The sequence below is a fragment of the Lissotriton helveticus genome, chromosome 11 (assembly GCF_964261635.1).
Source record: "Lissotriton helveticus chromosome 11, aLisHel1.1, whole genome shotgun sequence".
Classification (NCBI taxonomy): domain Eukaryota; kingdom Metazoa; phylum Chordata; class Amphibia; order Caudata; family Salamandridae; genus Lissotriton; species Lissotriton helveticus.
In genome coordinates, this window is record NC_136072.1 from 790,496,420 (window position 1) to 790,520,456 (window position 24,037).

At 40.5% G+C, this 24,037-nt stretch overlaps 1 protein-coding gene across 2 annotated transcripts in view; it reads right to left on the reverse strand.

Annotated features, from left to right (window-relative positions):
- Nucleotides 1-1,235: 1,235 nt before the first annotated feature.
- GCK (glucokinase) overlaps nucleotides 1,236-24,037 on the reverse strand; it is a 366,089-nt gene continuing 343,287 nt past the window's right edge. For both annotated transcript variants that reach the window (XM_078666753.1, XM_078666754.1), the window contains exons 8-10: nucleotides 22,424-22,579; nucleotides 21,225-21,458; nucleotides 1,236-4,097 (exon numbers count right to left, since the gene is read on the reverse strand). In XM_078666753.1, coding sequence (XP_078522879.1) covers nucleotides 3,953-4,097; nucleotides 21,225-21,458; nucleotides 22,424-22,579 — 535 coding nt within the window. In that variant the 3' untranslated portion in view covers nucleotides 1,236-3,952. The remainder of the gene's footprint in view (nucleotides 4,098-21,224; nucleotides 21,459-22,423; nucleotides 22,580-24,037) is intronic.

Below are 24,037 nucleotides of genomic sequence, written 5' to 3' on the forward strand. Positions count from 1 at the left end.
CTTTTCCATGATTTGGGATTGACCCCAATAGCCCTTATTGCATCCCTACGCCCAGTTTTATACTGGAGGCGGATTTGGACCACGCCGGAATTGGCAACCTATACCAGGGGATTGCTGGATATAATTAGAAACGACAAATCCCATAAAATTAAGTGGCTAGCGCACATCCGGGGTGTTTTGAGTGAATTGGGCATATGGGAATTGTGGGAGGACCCAGCGAATGCCAGGTTTCCTCCCAAGAAGACTCTCAAGGACCTGTATTAGAAGTCTGTGGTTTCTAAAACCTTTAGGAACACTGATCCCCGCTCTTTGGCTGGCATGTTTATGGACATCAAAGAGGGGCCAAACTTGGAAACTTTCTGGGATGTCATCGCAAAACCCCTAGATCGCAAACTTTACTTCCAATTGAGAATTGGGAGTCTGCCTGTAAGGGCATTTACTAACTGATGGTCTAGGGGGGTTAAAGCCTCTTGTCCAGCCTGCCCGGCACCTACGGAATCTATTGGCCACCTATTGTTTGAATGTCCAGCGTATGCGGCCCCCCGATGGATCTGGCTACGTCCAATGTGTAGGTCATTGGGGACTAGCAGTGGATTGGCTGCAGTTAGAATAATTTTTACTTGTACAAACATGACTGTGTATGTAGCTGTGGCACAATTCCTGGGGTGGGCATGGACTATCAGAAGTAAACTGTTATCAGATTAATTTTATATCATGGGTGACAAAATTTCCCTGTTTAAATAATGTGCAATAGTACCTTTTAAGAGTATACCTGTAATGCTTTTATGAATTCTATTTTTATCAAATTTTAAGAATATTTATTCATTTTTTATATACATTTCTATGTACTGTATGCTTTTATGACAATCGTCGACTAAAGTTTGCTTGACTTGACTTGTAAATACGTTGCGCATGTAAAGCGCTCGAATACCTTCGGGTCGAGTTCGTGCTATATAAATATGCAAAAAAAAAAATGAGATGTACCGGCACAGATGTGGGACTCGAAGTTTGCTGTGCTATAATGATCCAGTCAGCACTTCAAAAAATTAGATTCAACAAGGCTGTACTGCATTTAGGTTTGTATGTGCTCCTTTTCAGATGGTATGTGTCTTCGTACCTCGCCTAGATTCTGCAATCTGGAAAAGGGGCAAGACTAATTTGCAAACCTTTGGTTTCTCTATGTAACGGCACACAATGACACTGACATTGGAAAAGCAAATAGTTCTGGTCTTGGCAAGGTGGTGCGATCCTTAAATCTTTTTCATATTTTATTGCAAGCATAGGCCCAAAAATAAATATTAAAATAAAATTAAAAAAATGTTGTTGACTAAATTTGATTAAAATAACAATGTACATTAAAAATAACCATTGCATATAGTTTTAATAAAATAGTACAGGTGCTCCCTAGAAGTCATGTGTACGTAGAATAAATATAGCAACCTTTTGATGGCTTTGAATTACTGTAACCTGAAGACAGTTTAAACACTCAAGAATTACTCACAAAATAGAAAGGATAGAAATAACCAAGCATTGGCAAAGTACAGTACTACCCCGCCAGCCATGGTCCTAAGGTGCATTTTTTTCGGGTGGATGTGCACATGATCACTGAAAATGCCACCACTCACAGAGCAAGAGAGCCAATGGTTGATGTGGGTGGGCCCACTGCACCATGTTGTACAGCTACATCTGTGACTTACTTGGAGTACTGACACTCTGCTCTGCCCAGCTCCTGTTGGCACCTTGTACTAATTTTTATGATTATACCTCCGCTGTTTTCGCATGATTGATATACCAAATGAGTAAAGTCCTCAGTGGCATTGGCTGCGTTTTTTGGAGTCTGTTGTTGTCTTTTATGCTCCCATCCTATCTACGGTGCCAACCACCTTCTCACCAGTCTCAGCTGCTGCGTTGATGGTTTGGGAATATTTTGCTGGCTGTTATCTGCCACCTTTCCTTGTTGCAGTGAGCTCTCTCCAAAACCCAAGGGCTCAAGTCTCCTGCTCTTTCCAAAATGGTGCTTCTGTCTTGTTGGGCAACGTTACCTGAGTTGGCTGTCAATCAGAATATCAGAATGGTCTTCAAAATATAAAATAGACTTCAGACCACAGAAAACTTAAAGCCCTCGCTGCGGTCTTGTGAGAGGGGCACAGACATAGCACAGTTTAAAAAAAAAGTTAATTTGGACATCAACGAACCCCTTTAACAAGGGGGACGATTTTCATGAAGCCAACGTTTTGTTATTTAATGCTCTCCACGTGTGTCAGTGGTCCCAAGGACTACCTTTCAAGGCTGAAGACTTGGTACACCTAAAATGGAAGCGAAAGTTTGCGGCCTCGATGGGGTGCAAATTTGATACATATGAGATGGTGTCTATGGTCTACGGTCTCATTGTTGAGGTTTCCGATTTTCATGTATCAAGTCTGCAGTCTAGTTCTCTAGGCCACGAGTTGGCACTGCCATATTAGGTGTACCTAGTCCGCATGCTTGAAAGCTAGTCCGCAGACTTTACCACTTGGCCTGGGTGTCAGTGTGTTCTTACCACGCCACCTTATGTTGCCGTTATCTTTTATTTTTGGAAGGTAGAGACCTTTCCAATGTACTGTAACGGGGGGCCACATAATAACTTCCCTTCAGCAGCCCACCAATCACCATTGTTGGGTCCATAGTCTCAGGTTTGTGAGGTTGTGGACCCGACAGTTCACAGACCTGAAGTGGTAGACAGAAGCTGAAAGCTCCTTCGACCAATAGGAGGTCTTCAGTTTTTGACTTTTAGTCTGCAGATGGTCCTACGGCCTGTCCACAAAACTCAGTGGACTACAACAACCAAGATATACAAAAGTGTTACCCCTTTAAAGCCTGCTATTTGGAAAACTGAACAAATTCATATCAAATCAATAGAGACACACTTTCTGAACAAATTTCTACTTTCGTGCAAAGTTTGGCCTAATTCCATTCAGTTTTTGATTCTATAAGGTTGGCAAAACACTTGAAGCTGTCTTAAGACAGAATGATTCAATAACTACTAACCATCACTATCTTATATAGTTCTCACACGAGTGACTTTGCATAGCCCCTCAGCCCTACTAAACTTTCCGAAGAATCGGCCTCTCAGGGTAATCTCTCAATTTCCTAAATGGTAAATCAGCCTCTACTTACATCTGTACGGATGGTTAGTACTACGCGCAGTCTCATGGTAATCCGTTAATAATTAAGACTATTTGTCTCCTATATCATAGCTTGATTAGCATTCTATAAAGGTCACTATGTCTTTAGGAGACAGCCTGCTTAGCATTTTACAAAGTACTCATTAGCCACTGCTTGGTATGTCATAGTTTGCTCAGCTTTCTAGAAGAAACTCTCAGGATACTCTACCTAGTACATGATAGCCTTCATAGTATTCTTAAAAGAGCTCTTATCTCACTCTGTCAGCTGTAACTCAGGTTTCTTCTCATTCTTTAGATAGATCTTAGGTCAGGGAGTCTTATGTGGACAAGTTGCTGAATGTTCAAAAAATGTTTTTTGTCTAGACTTTCTTTCTTTATAGACAAATAAAACAAGTATAGTTGAGACGGTTAACAGGTACATAGAGCATAATGAAGCTGCATGACCTTTGTAGCAAACACTATATAATGCACACAACGTCATCATTATTATGGAAGGCTAGGTTCTGCACACAAGAAACTGATTCATAAGGTTTATATCCCTTTACCTGTTTGACACCTTAAAACAGACATATTTTTGTGTGTATGAGGACATGTTGTGAGATGCTTAGACCTCCAGACAAACACAAAAAGGACAATGTATAACTCTCTCCTGCCATCTTGTTCAGTCTGCTCCCTTGCTACTGTGTTCATCCAAGGCAGCAGTATCCCTAAAGGAGGGGACTTCCTCCCTTGAATGATCCATTGAGATATGCTTTGCGGAGAGGTTGGGTCCATTTTGCCACCAGTGTTCAGCGGCCAATCAAGCAGGCCATTTTGTATGCCACTGCAGAGACGAGGGCTGCGCCCCGGCCACTGCCCTCTTCTGATTGGATGAAGGTGATCTGGCAGTGTGGTGTCAGCATCCTAACGTGGGCGTGGAATTTTTCTTTGAAGCTGTAAGAGATGAACCACAAAAGAAGAAAATATTAGCTCAAGAGATCCTGGTTTCTTCACATCTAAAGGAGCACTCAGCAGAATAAAGTACTCTTAATCCTGTTTTCTCAAAAGTACCTTGAAGTAGAAAAGAGCTTCAGTTTTATTAGTAGAAAGTTTCAGAAACTGGGGGAGGGGCATGCACTTTTACTGAACAGTGAACATCTCCCCTGCTCAGCCTTTAAACAGGTCCTGAGTAACTTCAAGGACGGCACCTTATAACATCCATAACATTCAGACATTATCATGGAGCCAGCAGAACCAGTTACCTAGGAAGACAAGACACTGAATATCTCCAGCTTTAATGGCCACAAAACATGGACAAGCAGAAGACAAACAAGTGTATAAGGTGTGAACTATGAATATCAAATCCAAAATATCAAGGCATGCAAACGTTGAGGACTAAATATTGAACCCAAAATATCAAAAGGTAGGTAAATACAGATTTTCTATACCTAAGTCCACATGTATGTACCTTGGGGGTATATCTTCGATGTACGTAGATGTGGAGTTAGTTGATTATTATTCGGGATGGGTGGCTAACTACCTCAATAATCACTTCCTTGTCAGGGTGAACCCTTAAAGTTACTAATTTAACTTGAGCTCAATCCCCTGGTACTTATGACACAGAGCAGACAGACATAATTTAGGGCAATATGTAAATTAATTATGCAGAACGAAAACAGTATTAAAGCGAAACAAAAATAGACTGAAATGAAAATAATCCAATAAGGGGAGACACAGATATGAATTTTTAAAGTTTAAGTAGGAATACAATGTGCCAAATATGCTCCCCAAAGGGGTTCCCATCGCACAAAAAAGGTTTGCTATTCCTACAGCACTTAAAATCACAATCTATATGTCATGCTGTGATTAGCTACATCTGCCGGGTGCTAAAAATTAGAAAGAAGTATGCTGTGGAATGATGCAAGGGTTTTAAAATCTTTATTCAGTTATTGGTTTTAAACCTTACAACCTGATCTGAATTGCTATGTATGTTTTTATCTATTTGCTTTTTAAAATAGCATAAAATATCAGTTTTTAAGAGTGAATCTGTTTAGCACATACTATTTTTTTCTTACATTCATGTCATGTTTCGATATTGTCTTTTGTAGATCTTCTTTTTATATTTTTTTTAGGACATAACTTTTTTACTTACAATCATCTCTTGTTTCGATATTGTCTATTATATATCTTCTTCTTATATTTGAGTTTTGAGACTACCTGCATTGGTATTATCTAATTTATGATCTAGGCAGATTGACATTCTACTGGCGTTCGCGGTGGCCCCGATTTTCCATGTTAACATAGCGCATCCTTTTGAGGTTTTTGTTGTCAGCTCCAGGATGATTCTTGCTGCACCATTCTGGATTGTTTGGAGGAACTTGGGACAGAGGGTGGTGGTTCCGGCATAGAGGGTGCTCCCATAGTCCAGTTGGCTTGTAATGAGGACTTGTGTGACGCTTCTTCTGGTGTCAGTTGGGATCCATCGAAAGACTTTACGGAGAATTATGAGGGTGTTGAAGCAGGTGGATGCACCCGAGTTGACCTGTTATCTAATGGAGAGCTCAATGTAGAGGATGATTCTGCGGTTGCGGGCGTGGGTGGTGGGGGCAGGTGCTGGTCCAAGGCCGGAGGGTCACCAGGGATTGCTCCTCGGTGAGGGGGTCTTCCGAAGAAGAGAACTTTGGTGTTGTCAGTGTTAAGTTTGAGGCAGTTGGCTCCCATCTAGTCGGCGACGTTGACCATGGCGTTCTGGAGGTTCGCTCTAGTGGTGTCCGTGTCTTTGGTGAGGGAGAGTATGAGCTGGGTGTCTTCAGCGTAGGATATGATGTTGGGAGTGTGGCTGCGAGCAATGGGTGCCAGCAGAGTCATGTAGATGTTGAACAGTGTGGGGCTGAGTGAGAACCCCTGGGGAACGCTGCAGATGATGCTCTTGGGGTCAGAGCTGTACGGTGGGAGGTGGATTCTCTGAGTGTGCTCGGTGAGAAAAGAGAATAGTAGCTTGAGGGTGTTGCATTTGATGCAGATGTGGTGAAGTCTTTGGATGAGGATGTGGTGGGAGACTGTGTCGAAGGCTTAATCCATATTTAAATTTTGCAGTTTTGCACTTTATATCCTAATGTATGTTTACATGTATGCATTTGTAGTTCTGTTTTATTTTGTCATCTTTGTATGTGCTTTTGTAGTCAACATTGACTGAATACCAATATATTCGACCTAAGTAGGAATAGCGCCAAAAATTACAAAGTGCCACTTATAGTCAATGGTTGTCGTAGTCTTTAGCCTAGGTGAAATTTGAGGGAATCCGAATCGGTTTTCTGAATGGCCTCTGACAGGCTCGGAGAGCCTGTCTCCCATTCGGAAACCCTGCAGTAATCCCTCGGCCGGCTCTTTTGGGCCAAGGGATTACGATGGCAGATCTCACTGCCTTTCTGTGCCGGCCTTTCTGACACAGAAAGGCATTGGGAATCTGCCTTTGGGGGCCCCCAGCAGGGCCCCCATGGGTGCAAGGCTGCCGAAGGTGCCTGAGGTGCCTGCCAAGGGGTGCAGGGATGAACTGCACCTCTGCTCTTTGCAGTGAGAGTATGCATTCCATTCGGAATGCATGCTCCCATTGTAAGGAATAGGATTGCTACAGAACAGGGTTCGGTCGCATCCTAATTCCTGGGCAGGAACCAATGACAGGAGGTCGTTCGGTTCCAGTTCCAAACAGATGTCGGACGGACTCTGGTCCATCCGACATCGGAATCAGACCCTTAGTGCTTTAAGACTGATCCTCCACAGGAGTACACTTCTAAAAACCCCAGGACCTCAAGGGAGGTTCTTAGAGACTCACAGTGTGTCAAGCAGAAGCCAACAGCACCTTCCAGTCTAGGTCCAGCTGCAACTGGGTAGCTCGGCAGTTGCAGGAAAGGCCTCTTGTAGCTTGTTGTAAACCTGTATCTTAAATAGTAGATCAGCCTTATGACCCTCGAAGTTCACTTCTTTGTTCTGGGTGCAAGTGGTGGCTGGTCACAGACAGCAGGTCCAGTCCTTTTCAGTTCTTCCTCAGGTCTGATGGTGTTCTTAAATTGGTGCCTAGAAATTCCACATAAGCTAGATTGGCATCGGCTAGCAGGTGAGGATAAGTCATGGGTATGCCCTAACCGATGGGGTAAAAGTTCCCATGGCCACCCATTTTGGTATTTTCATGATAACGAAAATCTTTGGCCACACTAAACTTGGGCTCTGAGAGATGGGGGTGTGTGTGGGGAATTTACTATGGCAATAATAGTGTTCTCCCATATCTAATATTAAAATCTAGTTTGGCCACCCATTGTACCCACAATAAACCCAGTGACAGAAGTCTCATAGAACAAAGCAGGGTTTATCAGTAACCAGACAATGGATACACAAGAATTGTCTTGCCAGCCTGTTTTGTTCCTTTCAAGTGCACTCAGTGTTATACGTAAGCCCAGCAAATCTATTGAGTGGGATTTGACAGTCCAGCAGGATTTGACAATGTAAAGTCAAAGTAAAATGCTCACAGGCCCCACCCTTCTACTGAGCTCAAAGGGGTAATCTCAACCCATGCAGGTCAACCTGTCATCACAGTGACCTATTGTGCAGCCCCTTGAAGGAAGTTCACACCTCAGTCACACATAGGCAAATGCTATTATCTGGCTGTGATGAGAAGTTGGAGAGTATATGCAAATGAGCCCCCAGGAACTTGAGGCAGAAAAAAGGTAATGTACTAAAAGTTACTTTTCCTTAATATTTATGAAGCATTCTTATATCACCAATGATTTGGTTGTTAAATTATTTTTCTAGCTATTCCCATCCCTGAGATACATATTAGTATTTTAATATCTGATATTAAGCATTTTTAGTATCTGGTTTTCTACATAGGAGAGCCAGGTTAGCCACAAGAAACATTGCTTTTGGATGCTACTCACTGTACTGTAAGGGCATGTTAACATAACATTTCTACATGTCCTACTAATAAATAACATGCACTCACCCTTGTGGACTACAAAGCCTACACAGTGGTGACTTATTAATATTTAAAATGGAGGGTTTAACCTGTCAAAAGGGTTTTGACACGTCAAATTGCAATATTTAAATTGTCACAGTCAGAGTACAATGGTAGGTCTGATGCCATGTTTTCCAATGTCACTGTAGTGTATGCCACCAGAGGGATGCGGCCAGAGAAATTTAAAGAGGCTGAGATTAATTCAAGCATTCCATCCATCATTTTTGTAAACTTTAGTACTATGCCCAAGGTGGGATGAGTATGCCCAGGCTTGGGTCCCCTGCATGCAGTGCCAATGAATCTAGCCAGGAACTGACTGATCTGCCCTAAATAGGGCTAAGCCTTTTATAGGTTGCTTGAGTTCTGGTTCATGGAGGACCTGGCCAGGCAGTTCAGCTGCAGGGTCAAGACTGATTTGGATAAGGCTGGGTCCAAACTGAGGTGGCAAGGTGTGCAGGATAATGGCAACCTGGGATGCGGCCCGAGTAATTACCAGTGGTTGAGATTAATTTAGGCATTCCACTCACCACTTTTTTGTATACTGCAGTTCACTCGTGACATTTAACTTACAGTCCCTAGGTACATTTTGAACCATATACGAGGGACTTACAGAGAATTTAAATATACAATTTAGGAATATGCCAATTTGACTGAGCTTAAAAGGTGCTATTGCTGACACTTTACAACTGGCTAGCAGGTTTGAAGTGCACAGAGGTCTAACACCAGTAAAATTATAGGGTTCAGCAAAAGGTGAAAAATAATGAGTGGCCATTCAGAAAAGGCCGATGTCCTACAGTTAGGAACAGTAAATCTATACTTCCCTACATGTATTTATTTATTTATTTATTTATTTATTTATTTATTTATTATAGAGTTTTGTATAGCGCGAACAAGACCCGTGGGTATCAGAGCGCTTAACATCGAGGTAGGTTACACATTAACAGTCCAATATCAGATTATAAAAACAAACAGATATAAGGTAAAAGGCGCAGTGGCTATAAGGGGTGCCTAAATAAACCTTTTACAAACATATGTGCAAATTAGTAATAAAGGTGCGAGAGGCCTGGTTCCTAACATGGCCATATCAGTAGATAAGGTGGGCCTTGCGAGACCCCGATTGCATGAGGACAGGGGTTGAGATTGCTTAGTAACTTGTACTCGTTGAGTTCTATTGCATAGGAATGGCTTAAACCCTCTCCGCACATTACATCACATTACATCGAGGTAGGTTACGTATTGACAGTCATATATCCATTCTAACAACCAACAGATATAAGGTGGAAGAAGTTGAGGCTATAACGGATGCCTAAAAAAATAAGTATATATCAAATACATGTGCAATTAGTAATAAAGGTGGGAGAGGCTTAGCTTATAGCACCGTCCATATCAGTAGCTAAGGTGAGGTAGAGGTTATATAGTTTGGCTCAGAGACCAGCAGTTGGTTCACACAGGACTGTGGTATTGATAGGGGTACAGCCGAGGCTAGTGGGTGGAGTCAGTTTCTTGATAAAGATAGTAATCATGAGGAGGGATCACTCTTCAGCTGATGTAGTAGTTCATATTGGTGATCCGTCGGCTTCCCTATGCCAAGTATTTACTCATCATATGGCTTTTCAATTCCCGTTTGAATCTTGCGATGTTTTGGATCTTCCTAATGCTCGGAGGGAGTGAGTTCCAAACTCTAGGGGCAGCTCCAGTGAATGCTCGATCATATGTCTTTTTCTTTCGAAAAAAGGCCGGCCTCAAAAGCAGCTCCTTGGCGCTTCTCGTTGGTCTGTTTCCTCCCGATAGTTTTATTTTCTTGCTTAGGTATCCTGGCGTGTTATAGTGCACCGCTTTGTGAGTGATACATGCTGTCTTCATTTGAATTCTGGCCTCATAAGGTAGCCAGTTTAGTGCTTTCAGGTGAGGAGATATATGATCAAATTTCCTCGATCCGGTGATAAGTCTTGCCGCAGCATTGAGACAGGCTTTTAGCGGTGCTGTAGATGTTTTAGGTAGACCAGTTAATGTAGAGCAACCATATTCGATCCTGGATATGACTAGGGACTGTATAGCCAATTTTAAGTCTGCTTTTGAGATGAATGGTTTTAATTTCCTTAGGTAGCTCAGATGGAAGCGGGCACTTTTGGCCATTGAATTGATGTGGGCTTTCATGTCGAGGTTCTCATCTAATATGATTCCCAATGATTTAGCTGAGTTGACAAGGGTTGGTGTGCAGTTAAGCTCAGTCACCAATTTGGTCCATTCCTTTACTTCTGGATGGCTCCTTGGAGGTGCAATTAGCATGAATTCTGTTTTCTGGGCATTTAATTTCAGATGGTTCGTCGTTAACCATTGCATAGTCATCTTTAGTGTCTTATTCATTAGATCTATGTCATCAAGGGAGGCGATCTTTAAGTATATTTGCGTGTCGTCAGCATACATTTGGTAGGATATCGTTGATTTCCGAAGAATGTCTGTAAGAGGTTCGACATACAAGTTGAATAGATCTGGGGATAGAGATGAGCCTTGCGGGACCCCAATTGCGTTAGGACATGGGGTTGAAATTGCTTGGTTAACCCGGAGTCGTTGGGTTCTGTTGCTTAAGAACGATTTGAACCATCTCAGTACATTGCCGGCCAATCCCATCCTGTCCTGTAGCCTGGAGAGTAGTGTTTCGTGGTTTACCGTGTCAAAAGCAGATGACAGGTCTAGGAGAATCAATAGGCATGCTTGATTTTGGTCTAGTGCTTGAAGCGCGTCATCAACGATATGCAGGATCGCTGTTTCTGTGCTGTGCCCTGCTCTGAACCCTGATTGGCATTCGTCTAGTAGGGAGAACTTGGTGATGTGTTGCTTCAATTGGCTCTGCACGCATTTCTCAATTAGTTTGGCCAGTAAAGGGATGTTGGTTACTGGCCGATAGTTATTCGGATCTGATGCGTCCGCTGTCGGTTTTTTGATTATTGGCACTACTTGTCCTGTTTTTAGGCAGTCAGGGAGGATCCCTTGAGTAAGTGAGGCGTTTATGATTTCGGTCCATATTGGAACCACAATGTGGCTGATTTCTCTTACACATTTTGCAGGTAAAGGGTCTTGATAGTGGTTGTTTGGTCTGATTTCTGACAATGTTTTGGCGATCTTGACCTGGTCGTATAATTCAAATGTGTCCCAGATTGCTTCATTCTTTGTTTTAATACTCTCTGTTGACCCACCGGCCTCGCTCCTCGGCAGGGTTTGGGTCGGGAGGATAACCGCAGCGTTAGAGAGCTCTACCTCTAGTGATTTTGTTTTCTCGCAGAAGAATGTAGAGAATTCCTCACAGCTTAAAGGAGTTTTTGAGTTTTCTTGGGTTGATTTGGCTAGTTTATCTGATTGCTGTTTTAGTATCTCGAAGAGTTTTCGTGGTCTATTTTTGGCATTGTCTAGTTCTGCTCTTATGAATTCTTTTTTGGAGTTGATTACCTTTTTGTTATAATCGTTTCTGATTTTTCTGAGAGCTTTCAGCTCAGGTGAGGAAGGGTGTTGTCTCCATTTTCTTTCAGCTGTTCTCGGTTTGCGCCTGTCCTCATTCAGTGATCCGCTAAACCACGGATTCTTTGGCTTGTCGGTAACTTTTTTCATTCTTAGAGGCATGGTGTCATTGACTATATTTCCTATTGAGGTTATGTAGTGCTCGGTCAGCTCATTTACATCCTGCATGCTGTTAGGTGGCTTTAAGTCTCTCTCGCAGCTCTCAACCAATAGCTCAATGTTCGCCTCTTTTATTTCTCTGACCAATTTTGTGGACTTGGGGTGTTGTACGGTTCTACCTTTTTTCACTGTGGGAATCATAAATGTTATGGCATGATGGTCAGACCAGTCGCATGGATCTATGGCGCAGATCAATGTCTCTTTGTTTCTGGAGATGATCCAATCTAAGGTCGCTCCTTGCACGTGGGTAGCTTGGTTACATGCTTGTATGAGGTTTATTTCGGCGAGGAACTCTTTTAACGAATTAACCAGTTTGTCATTGTCGTCGTCCCAGTGTAGATTAAAGTCCCCCAGGAATATGTTGTTGGCATCCGGATTGGAGTTGGCAGTTATGATCTCTATTAGTTGCTCTGAGAACTTTGTGTTATCTCCTGGTGGATGGTAGAATGCATGTAAATTGCATTTTTGTTTATTTGAAGATCTTATATTCAGGCCGAGGTATTCACAAGATTCTATGGGATCGGCTTGAATCATGTTGACCTCTATCTCTGATCGATGAATACATGCTATACCTCCTCCTGTTTTCCTTGGCCTATCTAATCTCATAATGTTATAATGAGGTGGTACCAAGAGATCAATGGCGGGGGAGGATGATTCCTTTAGCCACGTTTCCGTAAGGATTGCCAGGTCGATTTCGTTATTGATGATGAGTGCTGCTATGTCTGATGCATGTTTGGATGCCGAACGACAATTGAGAAGAAGGCATTTTAAGGGATTATCAGGGTTAAGGATGTTCCCTTTTTCGTCTTCATATGCTGATAACTGAATATGTTGTAGGTTGAGGTGACTTGCTTTCCTGTCATTCTTTCTGGAAGTTCTATTGGAATCAATTGGTACTGTTCTGATTCTCTCCACCTTCTCCTGGGCCGGTTGTTCATAGGTTCGGAGTAAGGCCTGAGTTTCTTCGTTTGACAACGGGTTTATCCTGTCTGGTCTATTGGGCCTATTTCTTAGGGACAAGGCCATCTCGTCATTCCTTTTTTGTGCGGCGAGTACTAGTTTCTGGATATCAGAGACTTTGGAGTGTGTGCTTGCCGTCAACTTCCACATTTTTTCGAATGCCTGCGAAATTATCATCGAGCCTTGTGCTAGGTTGCCTACTATTTTCTGGAGCTTCTTAATTTCTTTCTGGCTTCGCGGTGTTTTCTTAGGGAGGATTGCCCTGCCACTTCGGGTTGTGCATTTTGCTCTACTCCGTGGTTGTTCTGTTCGCATTTTCAAAGTTCTATCCTTTGTTTCCTTGGGTGGGTTGTCGCTTCCAAATCTGTTTGGGATGTCGAGTGTGTTATTTGTGTTGTTTAGTGCAGGTATTGAGTTTGTGGGTGGTAATCTTTCCCACTCTGGTGTGCCATTCAGGAGAGGTATCGAGTCATTTGGTGACTCGCTAGGAGCTGAGGTATTCTCTTCAAGTAGATTCGCACTGACTGGTGGCGCCATCAGCTGTATCCTTTGGGTCTGGACCTGCTCTTCATTTGTCAGATTGGAAGATCTCTCTGTTCTTTCCGGCTCTTTCTCAGGGGTTGCCATCTCCCTTTCTGGCTCGTACTCTGGGGTTGCCATCTCCCTTTCAGTTATGTCTCCCGAGCTGGAAGTTTGGCTGTTATGGTCCTTGGTTCTGTTGGAATCTGTGGTTGTAGTATCAGTGTTGACGAGAGTGACTACATGTGAGGTCATGGGTAGTTGGTGTCTTGGTCCCTCCAGAGTTTCTTTTATTGTTAGGAAAGACTTTTCAAACTCTTCCAGGTCCCTATTAGGTGCTTGTATCAGCACTATTCCTGTTTTATATAGCGTGATGCATAATTCTGCATTGCATCTTATTGTCGGGGAGGACATTATTTTTGTGCCATGAGGGATGTTTCTCATACTTTTTATGAGTAACCTTTCTGTGAGGGCATTGCGCCATTTCGCTGTTTTATTTGTGTAGAAAATCAAGTCATTCATTATGGTGCCTTTGACTCCATCAAAGAATGGGTCTGCGAACAGTATGTCTGGGTTCTTTCTCAGTGTGTTATGTTTAAACTTTTTGGCAGCATTTTTAGATAGCGAAGGAGGGTATTTTATACTCTCTGCTTTGAAGCTGGCCATCGTCCGGTATCTATTATCCATGTTCCTTTCCCGTTGTAAATCTACCGGTGATTGGTTCTGAATTGACCGTTTGCAATTGTGCAGTGGTAGTCGGTGGATTAGAAATAGTTCTGGTACCAGTATTTTGTGGTAAGTATATTTCCTCTGCTGTCCTCTAATTATATCCTTATGGTTGGGTTAACAAGCAGTAAGAATTAGTTTAGCTGTCCCTTATTAAGTTGAGTTATTTTACGATAAGTTAGGAGAGTTACCTTTCGATATTTTGTCCCTCAATATTCTGTCAGCATGTTTTTTTTCTTCTAAGCAGCTATTCTTCGGCTCGATATTCAGTAGTACAATCCCACTGAAGGCGCACTTTACCAATCTTTACTGACTGCAGGTGTTATTTTTAGAACAGCTTTCTTCATTTAATGTGAGTATTGTTTAAGGTTGCTATCTTTTTAAACAGAGGAATATCTGCATGTTTGTTGGAGGAAAGTTCCCTATGTAACCCCTGTGAAGTGTTCATGATATCTGCATTTGTAAGCTGCCTGGCAGACGTAAGCTTTAAACACAATTAATTCATGTTGTACTGCCTAAGTCTAGTTGTACGGTTCTAAGTCACATTATGGATTGCCATAGTTACTGGTGTAAGCAATGTTACCCAAGGTGTACAGTATGAGAGTTAGTGCTTTTATCATAGAACAATCTCGGAACAGATAAGGCAGGAGAGTCATTCTGGAATATTGGGCTGGTTTTGACTGAAAGCTGAGCGTGAGGCACTTGGAGTTTTGCTGAAGAACTGAGAATAGGCGCTTTTTCATAAGGTCTTTTGAAGAACCTTCTTTCACATAAACTTAGGGTGGCTCTTGATTTAACACCCTCCCCGGGTCCCCTCTCATGGTTAGTAAGACAGAGGCCCCATAACCCTGCATTATTTATTTATTTTCATTGCATTTTTTATTTTACGTTCTGTAAACATACAATATGACTGGGCATAGCAACACATACTTGGCAAGGCCCTGCATTATTGACCTGATTCAGTAGAGCCAACACTGATATCAGTGTGCGACTGAGATTGCAGGTGGATCCAGCAAAGACAGGATTACAAGTGAAATATCAGAATCCTGCTTCAGTAGCACCTGTTTACCCACAGACGCTGATGGCAACAGATAGGATAACCTGAATGAGTGATAATGGTGGTGACTCATTGTGTGCCAACATGTTAAATTATCCGAGTGTTAGACATAGAACAGTATTAAGAGTGGTCTCCTAATATTGACGAGGCCTGAAACAAAAGTTACCGACCCCAATGTGATGATGAAATCTTTGGCAACACCAATAAGGAATTAATCAGGAAATGGACTTGAAATTACAGAATTACCAGGCAATTCCTCAATTCTAAGGGAACCCTGAGAGTCCCACTAATAATCCTCCAATAAGACCACCATCTCTGAATTACTAGTACCCCTGGTGTTGGTAATTCAGAGGGAGGAGCTACCGGAAGGGTTACTGGAGCTCTCGAAAAGAGGGCCAGGGTACTGGACCCAAATACTGCAATGGCAAAGGATACTGCAGGTCAGGATTGAGGTGCACTGGCAAACTTGTTCCTTTCCCAATACACCTTTGTGTTCTGCCTCTTGTGTCACATATTTAATAACTGCATGGCTGGCAATCTTGCATTCACTGGATATTGTGAAATTCATCAGTGCTGAGCAAAAGGACTGTCAAGACATTAGAATTTCCCCTCTAGATTGAAGGTATGATGTTTTAGACCCCAGAGTTAAATCACATTTCATGTTCTCTGACAAGATAGGGAAGAAGACAGAAGGAGTGAACAGCATCACTAATACCATATTCATACTTACTTGGGCAGCAGGGAGTGATGTTACCATTAACTTGCTAGGCTGTCTGTTTGTCCCAGCACAACATAGCATGTATGGACTAAGGTGGTCAAGCTGTGTTTGTGTCTCTGTACTTGAAGAGTATGGATTGTTGCAAGTAGGTATTTAGGTGCATTGTCTGAACAGTGTATATGTCCCATTACTGAAACAGCAAGGGGTGCATCAGGCCACAGTTGACGAGCATTTGAATAGGTAATAGGGATTATCTGTAAAATACATTCCTATACTTCAATAGTGTCTATGCAGTGATGTCAAGGATGGTTCACTGAGAGAATATCGACCCCCAAAATATTGCAATATAAAAATATCGTGACCAAAATATCGATGACAAAAGTATTGTCATCATATCTTTATAATGGTAAGTACAAAAATATAGGGAAAAAATGTATGTAATTAATATCAATGTACTAAATAAATGTAATATATATATGAACAAATATAACAAGTTAACTCAATTTTAAATAAGTTAAACACACATATAATAATTAATATATATTTACATATATGTACTTAAAAACTATTTTTAAGCTATTAATTTTTATTTATATTATAATTGAAAAATTGTTAAATGTAGTATTATAAATGTATATATATATTTACATATACTAATAAAATAAATGTTTTTTAAAAACAAACCATTCTAATTAAATAAAAAACAAAAAAACTTAAAATTCTCCAAATTTGGTAAAAAAATATTTCACACATGAAAAACATCAATAATGAAAAATTTTATAATTTTAAATAAACAAAAAGGCAATAATATAAATTATAACTATAAAAATAAAAAATAGAATATACATTTTAATACATATACTATTCCCACAACAGTTTATTATAAACTACGCAAGATATAATATTAAATATATTTTAAAAATGTACACTTTCTACATCAGGCAACACAAAAATTAAAAAACTTTCTAAAATGTACAAATCTCCCTCCAATAAATACAATAGTACAAAAATATTTCATTACAGATAGGTTTTATTTACTATAACCATTGAGCCACTACAACAAAAGGAAATCTGTAGCACTACAAAAGGGTAACATTTACTACTCCCACTCCAGCCACTACAACAGTGGGGAAAGTGTTGGATTGTAGAGGGGCTAAATTTACTATTCCCACTCCAGCTAGTACAACAGTAGAGAAAGTATTGAATAGAAGAGAGGTAACATTTACTATTCCCACTCCAGCAAGTAAAACAGTAGGGAAAGTGTTAGATTGCGGAGGAGTCAAATGTATTATTCCCACTTCAATAAGCGTAACAGTAGGAAAATTGTTATATAACTGAGGGGTAAAAATTACTATTCCCACTCCAGCCACTACAAAAGATGGAAAAGTGTTGGATTGCAGAGGGGTTAAATTTACTATTTCCACTCCGGTCAGTACAACAGTAGGGAAAGTATTGGATAGAGGAGGGGTAAAATTTACTATTCCAACTCCAATATGTGCAACAGTAAAGAAAGTGTTGGATTGCAGAGGAGTGCAACAGTAAGGAAATTGTTGGATAGTGGAGAGGTAAAATGTACTATTACCACTCCAACAAGTAAAACAGTAGGGAAAGTGTTGGACTGTGAAAGTCTTACATTTACTATTCCCACTCCAGTCAATTCAACAGTAGGGAAAGTGTTGGACAGAGGAGAGGTAACATTTACTATTCCCACTCCAGCTAGTACAACAGTAGGGAAAGTGTTGGACTGCGGAGGAGTCAAATGTACTATTCCCACTCCAATAAGTGCAACAGTAGGGAAATTGTTATATAGCGGAGGGTAAAATGTACTATTCCCCCTCCAGCCACTACAGCAGATTGGAAGGTGTTGGACTGGCAAGGGGTTACGTTTACTATTCCCATTCCAGCCAGTACAACAGTAGGGAAAGTATTTGACGGTGGAGGGGTAACATTTATTATTCCCACTCCAATATGTGCAGCAGTAGAGAAAGTGTTGGATTGCCTAGGAGTACAACAGTAAGAAAAGGGTTGGATGGTGGATGTGTAAAATGTACTATTCCCACTTCAGCTAGTAAAACAGTAGGGAAAGTGCTGGATTGCAAAGGTGTTAAATTTACTATTCCCACTCCGGTCAATACACCTGTAGGGAAAGTGTTGGATAGCGGAGAGGTAAAATGTACTATTCCCACTCCAGCAAGTACAACAGTAGGGAAAGTGTTAGATTACGGAGGAGTACAATTTACTATTCCCACTCCAATAAGTGCAACAGTAAGGAAAGTGCTGGATAGCCGAGGGGTAAAATTTGCTATTCCCACTCCAAAATGTACAATAGTAGGGAACGTGTTGGATTGTGGAGGAGTAAAGATTTTTTGTTCTCAGACCAATAAGTGCAAGAGTAGGGAAATTGTTGGATAGCAGAGGAGCGCAACAGTAAGGAAATTGGTGGATAGTGGAGAGGTAAAATGTACTATTCCCACTCCAACAAGTAAAACAGTATGGAAAGTGTTGCATTGTGAAGGTGTTACATTTACTATTCCCACTCCAGTCAATTCAACAGTAGGGAAAGTATTGGATGGCGGAGGGGTAAAATTTACTATGCCCACTCCAATATGTGCAATAGTAGAGAAAGTGTTGGATTGCAGAGGAGTACAAAAGTAAGGAAATTGTTAGATAGAGGATGGGTAAAATTTACTATTCCCACTTCAGCTAGTAAATCAGTAGGGAAAGTGATGGATTGCAAAGGTGTTAAATTTTGTATTCCCACTCCAGTCAATACACCTGTAGGGAAAGTGTTGGATAGCAGAGAGGTAAAATTTACTATTCCCACTCCAGCAAGTACAACAGTAGGGAAAGTGTTAGATTACGGAGGAGTAAAATGTACTATTCCCACTCCAATAAGTGCAACAGTAGGGAAAGTGTTGGATTGTGGAAGAGTAAAGAATTTCTATTCCCAGACCAATAAGTGCAAGATTATGGAAATTGTTGGATAGCAGAGGAGGGATACAATTTGCTATTCCCACTCCAACCAGTACAACAGTAGGTAAAGTGTTGGATTGAGGAGAAATAAAATTGACTATTCCCACTCCAATAAGTACAACAGTAGGGAAAGTGTTGGATAGCGGAGGGGTAAAATTGTCTATTCCCACTCCAGTCAGTACAACAGAAGGGAAGTGTTGGATAGTGGCAGGGTTAAATTTACTATTCCAACTCCAGTCAATACAACAGTAGGGATCGTGTTGTATTGATGAGGAGTAACATTTACTATTTTGCCTCCAATTAGTACAAAAAATCTTAAACAAAATTAAATTACTTAAAAAACAAAGTAAAAATGTAAATATAATTATATTGAAAAATATACAACTGTATTTAATTAAAAAAAGAAATAAAAACATATTACAATGTTAAATACATAACACAAATACCTACAAATATTATTGAAAAATAAAATTCAAAATAATTTTCATACAACTAAACATTTTTATTTAAAAAGTATTTTTCAACAACACAATGATTATTATATGCATTTACTTACATTCCACCATATAACATAACAAAACTCTCAACCTGCACCAAAAAATGGACTTTAAAAAAAATATATTTACACTATTAATATAAATATTTAACAACTAACCAAGTATCATTAATTGAACATTATTTATTAATTAATTATAATTAATGTACTTTCCACAATATACCCCCACAAAACACACAACACACTTATACAATCCATCAAAAATGATTTACACAATAAACATATTTACAATTGTTTTAATTAATAATAATAACAAATGTATTATGAGTCACTTACAATTATTTTACTTCCCAACCCATACCCCTTCAAAACCCACAACCTACATACACAATCTAAAACTAGTAATTTAATAACACAATTAACATAATGAATTATCAATTAAACAAATATTATTTACGAAAAACTGAATATAAATTCATTAAAATTAAACAACTTCCACCCTTTACCCCTATAAACCCCATAACCCACATCTAAAATCAAACTAGAAAAAAAATATTTACACAATTAAAACAATTAGGGCCCTATATTGATTTTGTGTTTTTGAGGCTTTCTGACCAACATCTTCTGTTTCACTTTTGACCGCCAAATTACAATGCCGGCAGTCGAAAGTGAAAATGGGCGGGCATTCCGGCTGGATTCTCAAGGGCTGAAGGAGCCCACTGTAAATTGGAGGCCCCACCGTAATCCCTAAGGATGCCGTTTTCGTAGCTGGGACTACAACGTCCGTTTCCTTTAGGCTGTCCAAGTTGGGCTTTACAACATGCAAAGCCTGTCAGAAAGTGAATTTGGAGCCTCCATTCCTCCACAGCCTCTGGTTAATCCCTGCACTGTGAGGCAGGCACCCTAAGGTGCCTGCCACGCGGTGCAGGGCACAACAGAATCTCCCATTTCTCCATGGGAGCTTGTGCTATGGCTGGTTTACAGCCACAGCACAAGCTCCCATAGAGGAATGGGAGTATGCGACCACACCATCTACGCTTGCATTTTAATGCCGGTGTCGGGACCACCAACCGGAGGTTTGGCGTCCCGAGATCTCACGTCTGCCCGACATAGTAATCAGGCCCTAAATTGTCAATTAAATATTTTATAAAATGTAAAAAGTGATTATTAATTAATTACAATTAATTTACTCCCCCACTCTTTACCCCTACAAACCCCATGACCCCACATAAAAAAATTAACAATTACACATAATTATCAATTACTTTTAATTAGTAAATAATTATTAATTAATAAAAAATAAATTAAATAACACCACAACCCACACACCCAAAAATACACGATTAACATATTTAATTTTCAATTAATTAATATTGATCAACTAGTAATTAATAATAAATTACAAATAAATGACTTCCCACCCTTTACCCTTATAAACCCCACACCTGCACATAAAATGTACTTTAAAAAAATATAATAAAACAATTAACATAATTAAATATGAATAAAATAAACAATAATAAAAAAATCATACATTTATTATAATTCAATTACTTCCCACCCTATATCCCTATAAAACCCACAACCCGCTATGGAACTAAACAACACAACATTTTATTAGTTTAATTAGAAATAGTAAAAACTACATAAAAAAATCATATATGATAATTATACAAACAACTACATCATATACATTGAAAATGTAAACTAAAATGCATAACAATAATAAAAAAAGATGTTTTAAACAACTATATTTTATCAAACAATAGTAATAAATTCAATATTTTAAAAATCAATATTACTTACCTTCAATTTGATATGTTGACATCGATATTTCCATGTCACGATATTTTAGACCCAATATTCTTGTACATCAATATTTTCAACTCAATATTTTGTCTGAATACCCATGTCAAGCGTGGCTTTCAGGGGCCAGGACACCATCTCACCTGGGATGCAACTTGTAAACTGACCCGTCCACCCCCACTGAGATCCTCAGCACATCTTCGTGGCGATATTCACGCATGCGGTTGATTACAGCTGCCAAACCCGAGGAGCACATCTGTGCTGCCCGTGTGGAGACACTCTCGCATGCCATTCGCACAATTTCACAGTCCGTTGTGGTGGGTAGTAGCCCAAGCGAAGTAAGGATGTTGTACGTCTGTTTGCGGTCCTCAGAGTCTCTGTAGTGGCAGAGGGGAGTGAAACAGACATTAGCTTGGATGACTGTGCTATAGCCTATTCAGCATAAACATTGGCGTGCCTGTTAGGTCACAGTTTACTAAGCATTTTAGAAACCTATTCTTTAAACAGATGTCCTGTTGTTCCTATTGGGTTCGAAGCTCTACACACTAATAGGCAGCTTGATAACTAGTTTGATAGCTTGATAACTAATAGATCTAACCTTATTGGAGACAGCAAATGTTTCTGTGATTTACAGGTGATGCTGCTACTTACATTGTAGGCAGGTAAGACAATCCCATGTAGAGAGGGCAGAGGAAATATTAACACCTAGAGAGCCTTTTGCACATTCTGCTCAGAGATTCCGGCCTAAGAAGCAGAGATATGCAGGATTTCGTAGTGTGAAAAGCTTTACAGACAGTCCATAGGAATCTCCCACTAGTATGTGGAATAAAACAACTTTTTGCTTTGTAATTCCCTTCCTTTTGCACGAGTGACTTGTTAGCTTTACTACTGTCTAGCTCAGCATATGGTGAGCTTTTGTACAAGGAGGACAAGCTAAACCTATTGTCTTTGGCTTTTTCCAGAATTATAATGTGCTGAGGTCATACGCACCTACAGGGCTCCGCATCAGCAATAGCTGCTTGTTGTAAGCCTCAACCACAGTAATAGATGGATCTTTAATCTATCAATGACCAAGGCCCTATTACCTTGCTCTTATATGTTTGAGAATGCAGTAGCATGGCAGGGTTTTAGCTATTGTTCTATTTGTGGATGTTAGAGGACCAAAGTTGGCACATATGCAGTTCTTGCCCTCTCTGCCCTTCTGAAACCCATTGTCCCTGTTTTCCTACATTAATTCTTCTTCCAGTTTCCATTCTTTCATCTCTGTTTCTCCTTGCTTCCATTCCCTCCTGCCTCTTGTATTTCACAATGTCTCTATGTAGTTAGTAACTGGGATGCTCACCCTTCAATCATGGAGACGTAGCGGCTCTCAAAGGTGCCCCGTGTCTTCAGCATGTCAGAGGCTTCGCCGCTGAAGAGTAGGCTTTCGTTGACAAGTTTCACGAGGACCAACCTCACCAGCTCCCCCATGTACTTGCCCCCGATGATCTTTTCATACCTACGGAGGTGAGAGAAAGCAACCATTGAATAGCACTTCTGTTAACTTCCGATACCACAACCCTAACCCCAAAGAGAGCCTGGAGGCAGGAAGCACTGAAGGGACATGCACACAGCTATCCCAAAGTCTATAATTATATGGATTTTTGGTTGTACCTCTCTTCACCATACATATGAAGGGGTACATGCATACAGGACAGCTGAAACCTCTGCTTCAATTGCTTTGAAATATGTTGGGGGGACAGGGAATGGGGTGTTTTGGAGGGCCACCTTTACAACTTATGCAACAAAGCCCCAAAGGACCTTTCAGGAGCCTTTCTCTTGATCATGGTCAACAGGTAAAACTCATTAAGAGTCAAAAGTTTCCTACAAGCATTCTCTTTTGACATAGAGACTAAACACGGCATGGTAGCACCACTAATACAGCATGACAGAAAGTCCACTATGGACAATAACAGCAACTAACTCAGAAAGAAATTACCTAATTTCTGGAGGATAAATCATAACATAGAATGCCATGTGTACTACTGCAGTGACTTTAAACACAAAAAAATGTAAAGAGATACAAAAGACAGCATCTGACACAAAAAAAGATATTCTTCAAGAATCACTGAAGCAGGGATCAAAAGTGAATCATATGTCGTATGACTTTCAATTCCTAAATATCATTATCCCACAACCCATAACTATAATGTTAAACGACCTCACTAGCTAATCAAATAGAAGTAAACCCACAACACCTGTGACCCCCCCCATGTTTTCATTGTAATAAACATGTACTAAATTCATTCTTAGGTCATGGACAAAGCCATCTGCATGATGAAGTATTTATTATCCTTAATGTGATAAGCACTGTAGGACAGCAAGATGTTTGAGAGAACTTGTAGCTGCATAGGCCACTCTGCAAACACAGATACCTACTGCTCAGTGCAGTCTACACTGTCTCAAACACATACTTGAGTTGTTTCCTTTAAAAACAAAACATACAGGCTATCACAAGTCGATAGATAATCCACTTTGAGTCAGCAAATTAAGCACAGCTAAACAAACCAGGTTATTCAACAATCTGATGCTGACTGAAAGGAACGCACGCCACCTTGGTCATAAATCTAGCTCAAGAACTGGGAGAGGATCTGAACATATCTTTTTGCACCATATGCGACTTATAGAACTCAACTCCTTCCCACAAATTGAAAACTTACACAAGAATCTCAACCAATTAGAGCCATTTGCGGCATGGATAAGACAGGACGTGCTGATCCGGGGGATGAGATGGGAGGCAACTTGGGAAGATCGATGCTGATGATGTGCTGATATACTTGACGTCTCCGGCATGGTTACTGTGCTGCTTAGTAGACATTTGCACGGCATACGGGAAGGTCTCAGGGCACACAATAAATTGATCAAAATCACTTCTCTACATAGTACATGGACCCGCACCGAGGCTCCCGTCAGGCTG